This window comes from Emiliania huxleyi (assembly GCF_000372725.1).
Source record: "Emiliania huxleyi CCMP1516 unplaced genomic scaffold EMIHUscaffold_105, whole genome shotgun sequence".
In the NCBI taxonomy this organism is placed as follows: domain Eukaryota; phylum Haptophyta; order Isochrysidales; family Noelaerhabdaceae; genus Emiliania; species Emiliania huxleyi.
The window spans coordinates 180760-195921 of record NW_005202113.1 but is presented as its reverse complement, the minus strand read 5'-3'; the positions used below and the strand labels follow the sequence as shown (position 1 = coordinate 195921).

Below are 15162 nucleotides of genomic sequence, written 5' to 3'. Positions count from 1 at the left end.
CACTGCTGCTGCTCGGCTGCTCCACCGAGACGACGGCGAGCTTGCTCTCGAGATTCTCCGCGGCGTTCAGCGTCGCGTCGCGGCCCTCCTCCCGCACCTCCGCCCGCCGGTCGAGCGTCGCCTGCACCTTGTCGGTGCGCTGCTGCTTGTTGCCGCGCAGCTCGTACTCGAGCAGCTGCGCGCACGCGTGCAGCCGCTGCTTCTGCGCCGCGTGCCCGAGCATCGCCCGGACGCGGATCGTCTTCTCAACGAGCTGCCCGGTCGGCTTGCCGTCCGAGTCGTACTCCTCGACAAAGATGATCTTGTCCCAGTAGGGCTGCTGGTAGATCTTCTCGCCGTCGGGGCCGACCGTGGCCGTCGGGTTCTTGCCGCCCCTGCAGGCACGGGGCAGTCGGATCGGCTGTGAGCGCAGAGCGGTGCATGGGATGATGCTGTGGAGGGAGCACCGGAAGATGCAGCGGTCGCCGATGCGCTTGACGAGACGGTTCCCCTTCTCGAGGATCGAGTCGTCGTTGCGGGAGGCGGCGCCGTGCTCGAGCGCATCCTCGAGGAAGTGGGCGGCCGAGTCGTGCGGGTACTGCCACGCCGCCCTGTTCGCGGTGTGCTTCTGCAGCGCCTGCGCCCACGCGAGCCCCGACGCCTGCCCCTTCTCACCGTACTCGCGCCGCTGCTCCATGTCGAAGTGGCCGTCGACCCAGACGCCTCCCACGTACTTGCCGATCGGCGCGTGCACGTCGGCCTGGTGCTTGATCGACGTCAACCACACGCGGATGGCGGTCAGCGCGGTGCCGGTGGCCTCGTTCTCCTCCAGCTCGAGGTAGTCGCGCATCTCGCCATTCTCGTCGTCGGGGCCGCCGCCAGAGAGGTCGAGGGCGTCGTCGACACTGGAGTCGTCGGGCGCGCTGGCGTCGTCGAGGACGTCGTCATCCGCCGCGGCGCGCCGCGCCGGCGCCGGCGCGCGCGCCTGCGCTGCCTCGGCCCGCCGCCCGGCCGCGTATTCCGACAGCTCCTCCGCCTCCACCTGCCCTCCGCCGATCATCGCGACGTCATCGACCGGCCCCCGCGTCGGCGCCTTGCGCTTGTTGGCTGCCGAGGCGCGGCGGGACGCCTAGGGTGTGTGGTGATGGCCGGTTATAAGATAGTATTAGAGTGTTTTCTTTTTTGTGAGCCTCGATTTTGCGCTAAGTCGAGGGGGCGCGCCTGCTGCTCGTCGGGCGCGTTGCGCACGTCCGTGGCGCCGGCCGCTGCGCGGCGCAAGTCCACCAGCTCCTTCTGCGCCCCCTCCTTTGCATCGGGGTAGAAGATCTCGACGAGCCCGACGATGAGGCCAGGGCAGCTGTGAAACTTGCGCGCGTCATTGCCGAGGGGTGTAGATGCGCGCTTCTTCTTCTTTGTCGGGAAGCGCCACACCACCTTGTGCTTCTTGAGCAGCTCGTTGGCCGCGTCGCGCATCTTCGGCTTGAACGGCACCGCCATGAACGTCGCGGCGATGTTATTGCCGCAAGCATTCATGCGGCGATGCAGCGCGCTCGAAGCCCGTTTGCAGTTGTCCATCGGCAGCAGCGGCGTCTTCCCCCGCAGCGCGCCGGAATGCGACTTGCTGTGCTTCAGCCGAATTTTGTCGCGGCCCGCCTCGTCCGCCGCCTCCCACTCCTCCGCCTCCTTCTTTTCGAGGGCCTCGTCGACCAGCACATTGCAATGCGGGCACCGAAAGTCCTCGCCCGGCTCGAGCTTGTCGCCGAGAATGCGCCGCAGGTTGACGTGATTGGCGGTGCACTGATAGGCGAAGTTGCGCCGCCACGCCCGGTTGATTGCCGCAACGTCGAACCACTTCGACTTTGGCAGGCAGCAGCGGAAGCAACAGCCGTGGCGGCAGACGGGCGTGTCGATCGCACCTGCGGCGTGCGCCGCCGCACGGTCGCCCGCGGTGGTCAGCTCGACCTCCTGCTCGTCGGGGCAGACCTGGCACACGTCCTGATCCGGCCCCTGGCCGGCTGGAAGCGTGAGCCGCACGGTGCAACTACGAAGCGGGGGATGGGCGGTCAGAGTCGGTGAGGGTACCCAGAGTAGTCGCGGTACGGGTAGCGAAGTCGTCTGGGTAAGTTCACAGTCGTTATTAAAGCTCTCTTTATGCTATCTCGCCTGTTTATGAGAAAACGGCCCGGTTGCAGTCGGCAAGATTAATCTCGCGTTGCATTTCTTGAGAGAAAAGTGAGTTCACAGTCGGTTCACACAGCGGCACGCTCTCGCTCTCCTCTCGCTCTCCTCGCCTCTACTATCGCCTCTCAGCCGCCCTGTGCTACTACTACGCTACTGCTACTGCTACGGCTGCGGCTAGTGCTAGGAACTGGGACTAGGGTGGGCGGGATATACTAGGTTGAGGCATCTACGGGGCGAGAGCGCACCTGATGGCCGCCAAGCGCTGGAAGGCGTGGAGCGAGCCCGTCTCCTCGGAGCACGGCGGGACCTCCGAGTTGCGCACGTTGTCGGGCAGCGAGGCGACGGGCACCTCCTCCACCTTGCAGCCAGCCATCGCCCGCGCGAAGAGGGACTTCTCGCCGCCCGTGCGGATCGCCAGCTCGAGGTAGGCGAGCTTGTCCGCGCCGAGGATGAAGTTGTAGTCGCGAGCGAACCTGGTCGCGTTGAAGTCGCGCCGGAGCTCCGGCGTGCGGAGGAGGAAGCGGGCGGCGCCGATGGCCTTCGTCCAGCCGTGGCCGTCAAAGAGCAGCTGCAGCCGTCGCAGAATGTTGGGGGGGCGCGGCAGCAGGTTGCCCTCCTTCAACGCCTGCTGGAAGACCTCGGTGCCAGTCACGCAGACGTCCCACGCAGCGCCGTCGTGGTCGGTCGCGAGGTGCAGCTCCCGCCCGCCGAGGGTGACGTCCATCTGCTCGCGAATCTCGACAGACGACTTGACCGCGAACGGGGCGAGGAGGGGGCTGCGCCCGATGCCCTGCTCGGTGTTCGACTTGCGTGTGTTGACCTGCCCCTTACCGAAGGCGGGAGGCATGCCGTGCGGCAAGAGAATCCGCTTCCCGTCGACCGTCGAAAAGGCGCGTATCGCGTTGAGGATGGAGATGGAGAGCGTCTTGTTCGCGCGTATGTCGAGCGAGTGCAGCGCGTTGAAGCACTTCGTCTCGAGGAAGCGGACGACGTCGCGCGCAGCGAGGTACTGCTCCTGCTGCATCGTGTGGAGCAGCCGCAGCTTTGCGCGCACCGGCGCCGACCGCTGGTGGATGACGAGGTTGACAATCTCGGCCTCGAGCAGGGGGCGCTTGGCGAGCAGCTCCGAGATGACCGTAGCTACCGTGAGCGCCGCCTTGTGCCTCGACTTCGGCGTCTCGCGCTTGTCAGGATTGCGCATCTCGTACAACTCGCCGATGTGAGCGCGGATCTGCTTCATGTCGCGTTTTCCGCCGCTGCCGCCGCCGCCCCCGCCGCCGCCCTCGCCGAACCCGTCGTCCGACATGTTCCCGCCCGGGTCCTCGTTCTCCCCCCCCTCCTCTTCCTCCTCCTCCTCCTCCTCCTCTTCATCCTCGCTACCTGCCGCCGTTCCCGCCAGCGCCTCAGGCGCGTCTTCTTGGCGCATCACCCCACAGACGCCGCACGTGGTGAGCATCTCAGCCCCCAGCAGCGTGTGTACGTCGTCGCATGGCATCGAATCCGCGTTGCCGCCCCACATGCCACAGCGGCAGCACGGCTCGTCCTCCATGGCGTCAAAGAACAAGTCGCTGTCGGCACCCACGCGCACGCCGCCGTCGCCGCCGCTGCCACCAGTGCCACCAGCACCTCCGCTGCTGACACTGTCGTCGTACACGGCGAAGCCCGACATGCACTACCCGCCTCGGACGCTCCGGGACGCGCACACCCGCCGCTACGCGCTGGGGACTTAGGCGCAAACGGCTTCTGGAAATCACGACGATTTTGACCCAAAAATCACAAGGTGTAAAAACATTAGGTTCTCTCGAAGGTAAGCCTTACGGTAAGGTAAGGTAAGGTAGACTTCTATACACACACGGAGAATGTAAGAAGCAAAAAGACAGCGGGAGACCGCACAGACCGGGGCGCGGACCGGGCGTTCTAGGCCGCGAGCATTGGGCCAAGGGCATTGTTTGAGCATGCTGCCAGTGAGAGTGGCGGCGATTAACCCGGGCGCTGGGGGCTAGAAAAAGTCGACCACCACATTGGCCTGCTCCGCCGCCGCACCTCGCTCCTTCGCCTCCTGCCGGCGCTGCTCCTCACGCTGCGCGAGGGCGGCCCGCTCCTCCTCGTCCATCTCCTCCTCCTCCTCCTCCTCCTCCTCCTCCACCTCCGCCCCCGCCGCCGCAGCCCCCTTCTCCGCCTCCCCCGCCACCTCTGACGCCTCCCCTGGCCCTGCGCCACCAGAACCCAATGCGCCGGCTGGCTGCGCACTCGCGAGCGCCGCGGCGGCGGCGGCGGCGGCGGCGGTGGAGGCCGCGTGCAGCGCCACCGCGGCGCGGTCGTCCGGCGGCAGGGTCCGCACGAGGAGGAGGGCAAACGGCGGGTCGGCCAGCTGCTTGCCTCCCGCCAGGGAGCGAGAGAGGTCGGCGAGCACGGCACCCTCGCATGCGCGCTCGTCTCGCTCACGCTGCAGCGCATTCACCCTCCCCGCAGCCAGCAGGGCGAGGCGGGAGTCGTCCGAGAGCATCGCCTGCGGTGGCGAGTGGGGCGAGGGGCGGCCAGCGTGAGAGGCGGCGGGGCGGGAAAGCCCCCGCGAGCGTGCGCCATCACCGCAATCTCGTTGCGCCGCGCGTCCATCCGCGCGAGCTCCGCGCTGAGCTTCTGCACGGCGGTCTCGCCGGCGGCGGCGCCTCCCTTCCACGCGCCGCTCGAGCCAAGCAGCACCTGTGGAGAGAGCGCGCGCCGCCCTCGGTCAGCGGCGGGGCGGGGCCGCCGCCACACGCAAACGGCGCCTCTCGGCGCCTCTCGGCGCCTCTCGGCATCTCGGCGCATCTCGGCGCATCTCGGCAGGGGGCTGCGGAGGGCGCACAAAGCGCTGCGCGGCGCTGATGTCGAAGGAGGACACGTCCGGCATGGGGAGCAGCACGCCCGGCGCGGCCCGCTTGGCCGCGCCGTCGCCGAGCGAGCGCGAGACGGGGAGCCCACAGACAAGTCCGCCGCTCGCGGTGGCGCCCGCCTTTGCGAGCCGCCCCTTCTCCTTCGCGTCGGCGGCGGAGTGCGGCCTGCCCAGCGGCACCGCGCGCGCCGCCTGGCCGTCCTGCTTGCAGCAGGCAAAGGCGCGCCCGGCGCCCAGGCTGGCGAGGTACGCGCGCGGCGGCGTGGGGCACGTGTCGACGAGGAGGAGGCCTGACAGTGCATATGTGTATATCACGTGTCGACGAGGAGGAGGCCTGACAGCGCGGCGGCGGCGGGGTGAAGGGGCGGCCGGGATGAGGGGCGGCCGGGGCGGGGCGAGGTGGCGGGAGGAGGGCGGTGCGCGTGCCGACGCCGCAGCCGCCTCCCCATCCGCGCGCCTCTGCCTCTGCGATCAGGGCGGCGTCGCACGCCTCGTACGCCTCGCGGACCGCCGCCTTGATCGCCGCCGAGTCGGAGCAGTCGGCGAGGCGCGCCGCCAGCCGACGTGGTAGCTCGGACGCCACCCACGCCGCGCACTCCTCTCCGCCGGCATGCGCCTAGTCTCGGGCCATTCCGGCGCGACTCGAGGGGAAGCCGACGGCGAGTCTCTCCCCTCCCCGCCGCCGCCGCGCCTCGACGAGGCCGAAGAGCGAGCGGCGCGCCGCGGCGGGGTCGGGCTCTGGGGCGGGCGCAGAGGCGGCCTGGGCGCCGGAGGGGGCTGAGGGCGCCGCCGCCGCAGCGGAGGGTCCGGCGGCGGCGAGGAGCTGCGAGAGGTCGTGCAGGCAGACGAGTTGCGTAGACGGGCGCGGGTTCGTCATCGCCGACGCAGTCCCGGCCACGAGACGAGTGCCGGGCGGGAGCTGCGCCTGCGGACGCCGCGCCGCCGCCGTCGACACCTCGAGCACCTGCGGGGGGGTCGCGGGGGCTCACACCTCACGCCTCACGCCTCACGCCTCGCACCTCACACCTCACTCTCACACCTAACCTTCACACCACACACTTCACACCCGGGCATTCCGCCCCTCCTCGCCGCCCCCTCGGACGCCCGCAGCAGAGCCGTGCAGAGCCACCCTCCCCCACACCCTCCACCCTTTGCTCGCGCCCCCCCACTCCCGCCTGTGCGCCTCGTTGATGCGCGGCGCGACGAGCCCGCCCGCCGCCGTCCGCTCCCCCGCCGCCTCCACCATCATCCGCCGCTTCGCCGCCGGCTCGAGCCGCGTTGACGCGTCGTCGCGCTTGTGCCAGCGGTACGCAGCCTCTTGCGGCACAAAGGCGCGGCCGGGCGCGTCGTCCGCCTCGTCCTCCCACCCGCCCTCCTCGCGCCGCGCCTGCTCCTCGAGCCGCGCCGCCTCCTCCAGCAGCCACCTCGCCTTGAGCACCGACCGCTCCTCTGCGGGCTGCGACTCGCCGAGCTCCGCGCCGCTCTCGTCCGGCTTGGGCGCGTGGCAGCGGTAGCACTCGCTGCGCGACGCAAAGACGTTCGCCTGGCAGTTCGGACACTGCCAGTCGCCGCGGCGCCGCTGCGGAGGCCCGCCGCCGCCCTCGCCGCCGCCGCCGCCGCCGTCGCCGCATCCAGCCTCACCAGCCTCGTTTGGCGGAGGGAACGCCGTCCCGCCACCGCCGCCGACCGGGCGCGGCGTCTGGCAGCGAAAGCACTCGCTGTTTGAGGCGAAGACGTTGGCAGCGCACTGCGGGCACGTCCAATCGCCGCGCCGCTTCGGCGGCGGCGCACGGCTGGCGCCGCCATCGCCGTCAGCCGGCCTCTCCGGACGCGGCGCCTTGCACTTGAAGCATTCAGCCTTGCTCTTGAAGACGTTGGCGCCGCAGCCCGGGCAGGTCCAGTCTCCGGGCTGCCGCTGCGGCGGTGGTGGGCGCTGGGACATGGCTCCGTGCAGGGGCCCGCCCCGCACACAGCGGGTCCCCCAAAGGGTGAAGGCGGGGGGTGAAATACCATGGTTAAATGATAAATCCGCGCTAAGGCTCTGCTGAAAAAAGTGATCCTCGCCGGACGAAACACTGATACCCTCGTGAGCTACCCTTCACACCGGACACGACCCCCCTCTTCACACCTCTTCGCGCGCTGCGCGCGCGCCGAGACAGACAACGCGCTCGAATGAGCGTCGCGCAGGAGGGAGGCGGGTACGGCGGAAGCGCACAGAGTTTGAATGATACCGGGGCGCACCATGCGGGAGGGCTGGGTCCTCGGTGCGAGGTGTGAATTGTCGCTTCGCTGCGCGGCCGCCGATGATACCTTGATACCCAGCCGAGATGGGTCCCCACAGAGGCCTAGAGCATACCTTGATACCCCCTCGAGAATAGTGAGACACGCACGCGGGTGTCGGTGGTAGCGAGTGAGCCGCGCGCGCGCGCAGCGCGGCGCGGCTCGGTGGGAGTCGTGATTTGTCGCACGAGGGATTCGATCAACGCCCGTCGGAACACTCACAAACATCGAAAGTGTTATCGTTGGTGGCGTAATTGACGTATAAGTCGTGCTGGCGCGCTAATGGCGCGTTTGATATTGGGATGGTGTGAACTCGCGCCATGGCCTCGAGGCCATGGCTCGTCCATCATCGAGAGGTCTGCCCCTCGCTGGGTGTCACTCTAGAGAAGGGTGTACGATGAAGCTGAAGTACCGAATCCAGGCCTCGCTACCAAAAGAAGAATCTTAGTATTTTACGAGACGCCCCTCTCACAAAAGAAGAATTCTCGAGACGCAAAGCATGCAAGAAGAATTTTACAAACCGGCCGTCGCATAGCACGATTAACAGACCTGTTGTTGAGAAGAAAATACGTCCTATGGCGCTTTCACACGACAGACAAGGCGCGGCCCCCGGCACACTCAGGGAAAAGCCGTCGCCCCACCACACAGGGTCAGGGAAAAAACCCGATGCGGAAAAAGGTGCCAAGCGGGTGGGAAAGGAGAGGCTCAGGAGCAGGCTGCGGGAAAGGCTGTTCCGCTGAGGCGTTCCTTGGTTGCCCCCCACCCAGGCAGCTAGTGGTAGCAAAAGTAGCAGCCGCCGCAAAGCTGGGTTTTGGGGCAGTGCTTTTCGGGGTTGTTCTTGCACCACGGCTTGCACACGTTTGCCGGCGGTGGAGGCGGCCCACAGGGGTCGCAGTACTCGAGCGTGCCGCACGCGATGCGGCCGCCGTCATACCCGTGCACGACAAAGGCCTTGCCGAGCACATCGAGCGAGGTGCCGCCAGTGACGGCGGAAAGCTTCCCCTCCGCGTTGCCGTTGGAGGAGGAGACGTAGGAGAGGCTCTTCTCCGTCCACGGGTCGGCGAAGCCGTTCGTGGCGTAGTGACCGCCAACCTCGCTGGCGGCCTCGCACGAGGAGCCCGAGTGGATGTGAAGGCCACACGAGTTGCCGTACGAGGCGTTGTACCCGCCAGCGCAGCCTGTGCGTGGCGTGGACGGAGAATGGGCTGGACGCGGTCGCAGTCGCGGTCGCGGGCGCGGTCGCGGGCGTGGTCGCGGGCTGCGCGCGGTGTGCCGAGGTCGAGGCCCTTGAGCGTATAGTCGAAGTACTGCGTGGTCTTGTCCACAGTAGCCATCGTGATGACACCCGTCGCGTCGGGGAAGGCGCCGTAGTAGCCGGGGTAGGTTGCGAAGTTGGTCACGCACAGCGGGTCCACCACGGGCTCCATCAGCGCGCACGCGATGCGCCCGCCGTTCGCGTCGTGGACGACAAAGGCCCGGCCCAGCAGGTCGCTTGTAGTCGCGCCCGTGTCGGCGTCGAAGTTGCCCGAGGCAGTTCCGGTTGTCGTGCTGTAGAACGCGACGTAGTCCACGCCCATGCCGCCGTCGGACCACGGGTCGGCCGCGGGGGACACGTAATAGTGCCCCCCGACCTCGGAGGCGCTGGAGCAGGTGAAGCCAGAGTGGATGTGGATGCCGCACGCGTTGCCGGAGAGTTCGAGCGGGTCGGTGCCGGTGCAGCCCGTGTCGAGGCCCGACAGGTCGTAGACGAAGGTCTGTGGGTAGGGCGGCGTGGGGCTGTGAGATTAGCGACAGTTGCAACGGGCAGCTGGGCGGGCGACGGCGTGGGTGGCAGCCTGCACGCCATCGCCGTCCGAGTAAAGGGAGACTTTGCCATTGACCGACGAGAAGGGGCCCCCGTAGCCCGGGTAGGGGCCGAACTTGACGGAGGCGAGCTCGATCTTGGGGCCGCACTGGGCGCCGAGGTGGATGGCGGGTGCGATAGCCAGGGCCATGGCGGCTTTGTTTGGTTGGGGACGGCCGAGGCTGCACTTTTGGCACGTCCTCCAACGAGCTTTGTTGTAAAATTCTTCGCAGTAAACATCGTCGCCGAATCCACAATGTTGAATCTCTCTCTCGCAATTTGGGGGAAGCGTGCGCCGTATTTCTTCTTTCTTTTTGCGGATGGATTGAGGAGAGATTTTGTTTTGTGGATTGAGCGGCAGGGAAACATTTCGGAACAAAGGGAACGCGGAAAGAGGGAAAACGTCGAGAAGTGGCGAAGAAATAAGAAAGGAAAACAACGCGCGAGGCGGGGCGCTGCGAGCTCAGGGTTCGAGGTGTTTGGGGGGTAGGGTAGGGGTTTCCTTACCTCCTACCCCCCTAACCCTGATTTGGGCGTGTAACGGACGTCCCAGTGGTGGCTGGCCCCTGAGCTACCCCCCTACCCGGGCGGTGCCCGAACCCAGCACATTCGCGTTGGGCGGATTTCGCGCCGCCTCGCTGCGATTACAGCTGGGGCCCGTCTCCCGCACCGGCGCCGAGCCGACGACACTGCTGACCGGCTACACACGCCAATGCCAATCGGCAACAGCTCGGCAGCGGCGCTACGCGTGGTGTGTCGATCGACGCGGACGCTGATGCTGAGTTCGTCGCTTGCTCTTGCTTTCGTGCTCACCAAATACTGGCATCGCCTACGCAGGCTCGTGTGTGCGCGACTGCGACGCAGTCAGGCGGACGCCGATGCCGCCGGCACCGCCACTTGCCGAAAGCGAAACAGGTGGCTGCTGTCTGACCTGCATGTGCTGCGGCACGCCGACTATCTGTTCGCGTTCAAGCTCCCTGATCTGCACATCGATCACCCGGCCGAGCCCGTCACGCTGCAGACCCAGCTCGGTGCATGTCACCCGGAGCACGTCGACCCGACGACCGCCTTTGGCTTCCGGCTCGCGCACCAGCTTGACTATGCGACCAGCGGCGTCCTGTGTGTCGCGCTGAGCAAGCGCGCCGCCAAGATGGCCGCCGCCTGCTTCGCAGGCCGGACCGCCCGCAAGTGCTATCTCGCGCTCGTGCACGGACACGTGCAGTGGGTGCAGGCCGTCTGCGAGCGCGCCATCGGCCTCGACGAGAGCGACGAGCGCGGCTTCCGCATGGCCGTCGATGGCGCGCCGGGGAAGCACTGCGGGCCAGCGCGGACCGAGTGCGCGCTCGTCGGCCGCGGCTACCTCGACGACGGCCGCCCGGCGAGCAAGCTGCTGCTGCGGCCGCTCACGGGCCGGAGGCACCAGCTGCGCGTCCACTGCCTCCACCTGGGCCACGGCGCGCCGGCGTTGCGGCGGCGGCGCGCCCTCCTCCCCGTCCGCGCCTCAGGCTCGGCCGGAGTGGCTCCCTATAGGCATCGTCGGCGACGTGGCCTACACGGGCGACACGGCGGCGCCTCGCATGATGCTGCACGCCTGGCTGCTAAAGCTCCCTCTGGCGGCGGGGAGCGTCACCGTGGAGACGAGCGACCCGTTCCTCTCCTACCTGCACGCGGCGGCGCCGCCGCTCGGCACGGCCGCCCGCGACAATGTCGGCGAGGCCGAGAGGCGCGTCTTCCTCTCCGACGTGGACGCGGAGGACCCGGCGTCGATTCTGAGTCGGTTGCGCGGCCCCGGCGGGTGAAAGAAAGAAGACGCAGAAAGCCGCTTTTGCCCTGGTTTTCTTCCGCGCGTGTCGTTCATTTTGTGTGCCCCAAACCCTGTCACTCACACACGAGGCTTCATGCTCTCGCTCTCCGTCGCCCCTATCCTTGCCGGCCGCGCCGCGCCGCCAGCGCCTCGTCCTCAGTCGGGGTCGGTCGAGCTGATCTCGGGCGATCTGGGATCGAAAACGCCCTCTCTCGACAACATCAAGGTGTGGGAGAGCGCGGAGCGGCGTTCAACCCCACCGCACCGCCGCCGTCGCCACCGCCCCATCCCGCCGCGCAGGGCAAGTGGTCACAGGCCTTCAAACTGCTCGGTAACGCCGCGACGGTCACCGCCGAGTACGACCGCGCCGAGAACGACAAGTTCCTCAAGAGCGCCTCGCTGAGCGGAGCCGTGGACAAGATCAAATACGAGCTCGCGTCGAACTTCGGCGGACCGCTCGAGGCGACCCTCGAGACCTCGACCGAAGACGGCACCACGATCGAGGTCGCCACGCCACGCCACCCCACCCACCCTCACCCCACCCCACCCACCCACCCCACCCACCCCCACCCCACCCCCACCCCACCCCACAGGTCGAGGCCGAGGTCGACGGCCTCTCCTCTCGCGTGACGCGGGTGACGGGCACGCGCACCCTCTCGGTCAACGAGCGTGAGTGCGACCTCGAGCTGTCCCACACGCTCGGCGACAACGAGTCGAAGCTGCGGCTCTCGACGATGCTCGGCTCGGGGCTGCGGGCGGTCGGCCTGCTATCCTCCAAGGGCGGCGGCAAGGGCGGGCTCGACCACTCCCTGACGTACGAGCTCGAGTACGACACGCAGCTGACGGAGGGGCGCACGCTCTCGGCAAAGGTGTCGCCCAGGGACGGCACTGGCGAGGTGGAGTACGAAGACTCGGCGACCATCGACGCGACCATCGCAGCCACCTTCCCGCTGGGCGGCGCACCGAAGGTCACCGCCAAGCGCGCCTTCTCCTTCTGAGGTGGCGCGTGTTGCTTGGGGGGTAGATGGGGGTGGCACCGCAGCCACGCAGCGCGGTCCCCCCGCACACACCGCCCGAGCGCCGAGGCGCGAGGGGCTCCCGCTGCGCATCGATGTGAGGCATGAGCCCGGCGCGCTCCACCATATTCCAACTGCACCCTGCGACATGGTCGTGTAGTCTAGGGCAGTATTACACATGCATACGAGATGTACTTGCGGGCCGCCAACGAAACTCGAAACGAAAGCACTTCCACACACCCTCTCGCCACCGTCCACGTGCAGCGGTGCACGCGTCCAGCTTCGGGGTAATACACCGCGGTAGGATTCCAGGTGGGCAGCCGCACGGGGCTCGGGGCACGGGGGCTGAGCCAACGCCGGCAGGGCGGTGCCGCGCTCGGCGCCTCCGGGCTGCCGGCGTGTCCTGTCTCCTGTGTCCCGTGTGGCGCGGGGCGCCGTCTCGCACCTCGCACGCCGTCACGTCAAGTCGTCGTCCTCGAGCTCGTCCTCCGGGGCCATCTCGCCAAAGTCTCCCGTGCCGACCGGCTGCTCGCTCGCGTGGGCGGCCGCCGAGCTGGCGAGGCAGCCGCCTCCCGACGCCGCGCCGGAGCCTGCGGCGGCGGGTCGCCTGGCCGGCGGGGCGAGGTAGGCGGCAGGCACGCGTGCCGAGGCGAGGGTCAGGTCGCGAGCGAGCAAGGCGACGGTGTTGTCGACGGCGGCGAGCGTGCCGTCCGACACGGCTGCGGCGAGCCCGTCTGCGTCCTGCGCTGCGAAGGCTGCGAGGAGCCTTCGGGCTAGGTCCGCCTGACGGGCAGGGCGGGCGAGGGCAGTTCAGCGGCAGAGCTCGAGGGCTAGACGGACAGAGGGCGAGAGTGCCTCATCGGTGCCAGCAAACCCGTCCGGCCTCGCCTCCGCCTTGGTGCAGCCGATGCTCGCCTGCTCGTACTCGCCTGCCGCACCGAGGCCCGCGGTCGGGCTGCACGGCGGTGGGCACGTGTCTTGTGTCGAGGGGCTGGCGGGGCGGCGGGGCGGGGCGGCGCCGGCAGCGAGATTGATGATCACCGCGGAGAGCTCTGAGCGTGCAACGTCGTGCGTGCGGCGAAGGCGCGCGTAGACGAGCACCTGCCGCCGCAGCAGCGCGGCGGTCTCGGACCGGCGCCCTGCCCGCAGCAGCAGCGCGACCGCGGCGCCAAAGGTGTCGGCAGAGTGCCGCAGCTGCGCCTCCTCCTCGCCGTCATCAAAGAGACTGCAGGCGCGGAGCATGAGCGCGCACGCTCGCGGCGTGTCGGACCCCTCTATTGTGCGTGCCGCCTTGCAGAGTGCGGCGGCAGCCCGGTCGAGCGACAGCACGCCGAGGTGCAGCTCACTCGCCCTCTCGTACAGGGCAGCCGCGTTGGCCTCAGCCTTGAGGTTGTCCTTGGCGAGCACGGCCGCGCTCTCCAGCAGCCGCGCTGCGGCAGCCGCGCTCTCGAGCGCCTGCTGCGCATCGGCGGCCTTCATGTACGCCTCGATGGCCTGCGGATACGCCCTTGCCACCCGGAAAAGCGTTGCAGCACGCTCATAGGCGCTGGCCGCGCCGTCGAGATCTCGCGACTTGAGCCAGCCCGACCTCTCGCATTTGGCGGCGTCTGACAGCGCCGCCTCAGCCTCGGCAAGCTTGCGCTTCTCCATTCGGTGGCAGAAAAAGAATTCGCAACCGGCACTGGAAAAGGGAATGATTTATGCGCGTTTGAAGAGTTGACAACAACGACACGCCGAGCGCCTCGCCGCCTCCACTCGGACTACCTCCGCAAGCTACTTACCGCCACCTGACTATCGTGGCCATCGAGCATTGTGCGCACTCTGCTCCGTGGACCGTGGTGTGGTACTCCACCGGATGACCCCGAAGGTCGTGTCACGTAAAAGTGGGGTGGCTGCGAGCGAGCCTGGCACGCCTTCCTGCCCTTTCCCGGGGGGCCGCCGCCTGGCGAAGCCTCTGGCCATCGCGAGCCGAACCTAGACCTATGCCTGCGCGCGTGTTCACTCATCCTCGGTGACAGAGGCGATGAGGCCGCCCGCTTTGAGGAGGTCACAGTACGCCTCGGCCAGCTCAAAGACCTACGGCGGCGCGTGCGGGAGAGGTGGGCTGGGCATGTCACACATAGCGTGCCGGCCCGCGTGAATGAATCTGTGCCCAGACTCCCACCACCGCCATCCCGCTCTTGTGGGCTTTTTGCATGATCAAGTACGCGTCTGCGGCCGTCAGGCCAGGCACCGACTGCTGCAGGATACGCGCCACGTACTCGCGCTTGTTCATCGTGTCGTTAAAAAGCAGCAGCTTGAACTTCTTTCCCTTGTCCGACTTTTCGTCACCTGCGGTCTCAACGGGGCGACGTCAAACGAGGGCAGTGGCGAAAGGCTCTCGCCGCCGCGACGGAAGCACCCTTCGGATCCGTCGGCGCGAGCTGTATGTCCGGCGTCTTTATCGGCGCCTCCACCTGCATGCGCGCCACATTCAACGCGCACGCTCTGCACGCGGAGCCAGCAGCGCGCCCAGCCCTGGCTGGCTCGAGACGAGCAGTCAGAGCCTCGGCGCCCCAAGAAGAAAGAGCGAGCAGGCAGAGGAGGCGACGCATTGTACAGCGATCGTCGGTCTCGCGGCGATTTTTTTCCCGATCTGTCAAGTGCTCCAAGTGCTCACGCCGGCTGCGAGTCACCTCACCACCCAGCAAGAAGCAGCACACACGGGCCGCAACAGCCCGACCCGTGCCCACCAGATGTCTTGACGTCTTAATCACTCCTGCAGCTCAAATGCGATGCTGTTGCTCAGCACCAACGGCGCCTGTCGCTGGCCCACTTCCGCCGCCGCTGCGGGCTCCGCCTCTGCCGCCTCCTCAGACAGCGGTGGCGCCGCCGGCTCGCTGGGCGCCTCCGCGGGCGCCGCGGCTGCCGCCTCGCCCTCGGTCCCGCCCGCCCCCTCCTCGCCCATCCGCCGGCTAGCCTGCTCCTGCTTTGAGCGCGCCAGCCTCCGCCTCGCCCGCTGCCGCGCCTCGCGCTCCCTCCGCGCCGCCTCGGACGCGGCGCCGCCGCCCGCCTCCCCGTCGAGCGCCGCGCCGCCGCCGACACACCGCAGCGCGACGCTCATGATGCGGCGCCGCGTCTCGAACCGGCAGAGCAGCGGCGCCAGCTCGACGGGCCGCGGCAAGAGGAGGGCGCAGCGGTACTT

At 68.2% G+C, this 15162-nt stretch overlaps 5 protein-coding genes across 5 annotated transcripts; 1 reads left to right on the top strand and 4 right to left on the bottom strand.

Annotated features, from left to right (window-relative positions):
- Positions 1–4159: 4159 nt before the first annotated feature.
- On the bottom strand, positions 4160–5647 carry EMIHUDRAFT_222811 (hypothetical protein; the record flags this gene model as incomplete). The annotated part of the gene is made up of 5 exons (XM_005792732.1): positions 4160–4219; positions 4469–4669; positions 4750–4863; positions 5009–5325; positions 5632–5647. 5 exons carry the CDS (start codon positions 5645–5647, stop codon positions 4160–4162), a joined length of 708 nt encoding a protein of 235 aa, XP_005792789.1.
- A 1066-nt stretch (positions 5648–6713) lies between these two features.
- EMIHUDRAFT_69702 (hypothetical protein) lies at positions 6714–6977 on the bottom strand (the record flags this gene model as incomplete). The annotated part of the gene is made up of 1 exon (XM_005792731.1): positions 6714–6977. A coding segment is annotated over one exon (264 nt), but the record flags the coding sequence as incomplete, so codon positions are not given.
- A 2785-nt stretch (positions 6978–9762) lies between these two features.
- EMIHUDRAFT_454260 (hypothetical protein) lies at positions 9763–12761 on the top strand. The gene is made up of 5 exons (XM_005792730.1): positions 9763–10587; positions 10664–10789; positions 11123–11188; positions 11263–11466; positions 11556–12761. Exons 1-5 carry the CDS (start codon positions 9871–9873, stop codon positions 11958–11960), a joined length of 1518 nt encoding a protein of 505 aa, XP_005792787.1. The 5' UTR covers positions 9763–9870; the 3' UTR covers positions 11961–12761.
- Positions 12762–12777: 16 nt separating this feature from the next.
- EMIHUDRAFT_439657 (gamma SNAP) lies at positions 12778–13706 on the bottom strand. The gene has a single exon (XM_005792729.1). It carries the CDS (start codon positions 13626–13628, stop codon positions 12789–12791), a length of 840 nt encoding a protein of 279 aa, XP_005792786.1. The 5' UTR covers positions 13629–13706; the 3' UTR covers positions 12778–12788.
- A 270-nt stretch (positions 13707–13976) lies between these two features.
- EMIHUDRAFT_69753 (hypothetical protein) lies at positions 13977–14283 on the bottom strand (the record flags this gene model as incomplete). Its single annotated transcript, XM_005792728.1, has 2 exons — positions 13977–14054; positions 14137–14283. Coding segments are annotated over 2 exons (225 nt in total), but the record flags the coding sequence as incomplete, so codon positions are not given.
- Positions 14284–15162: the final 879 nt, after the last annotated feature.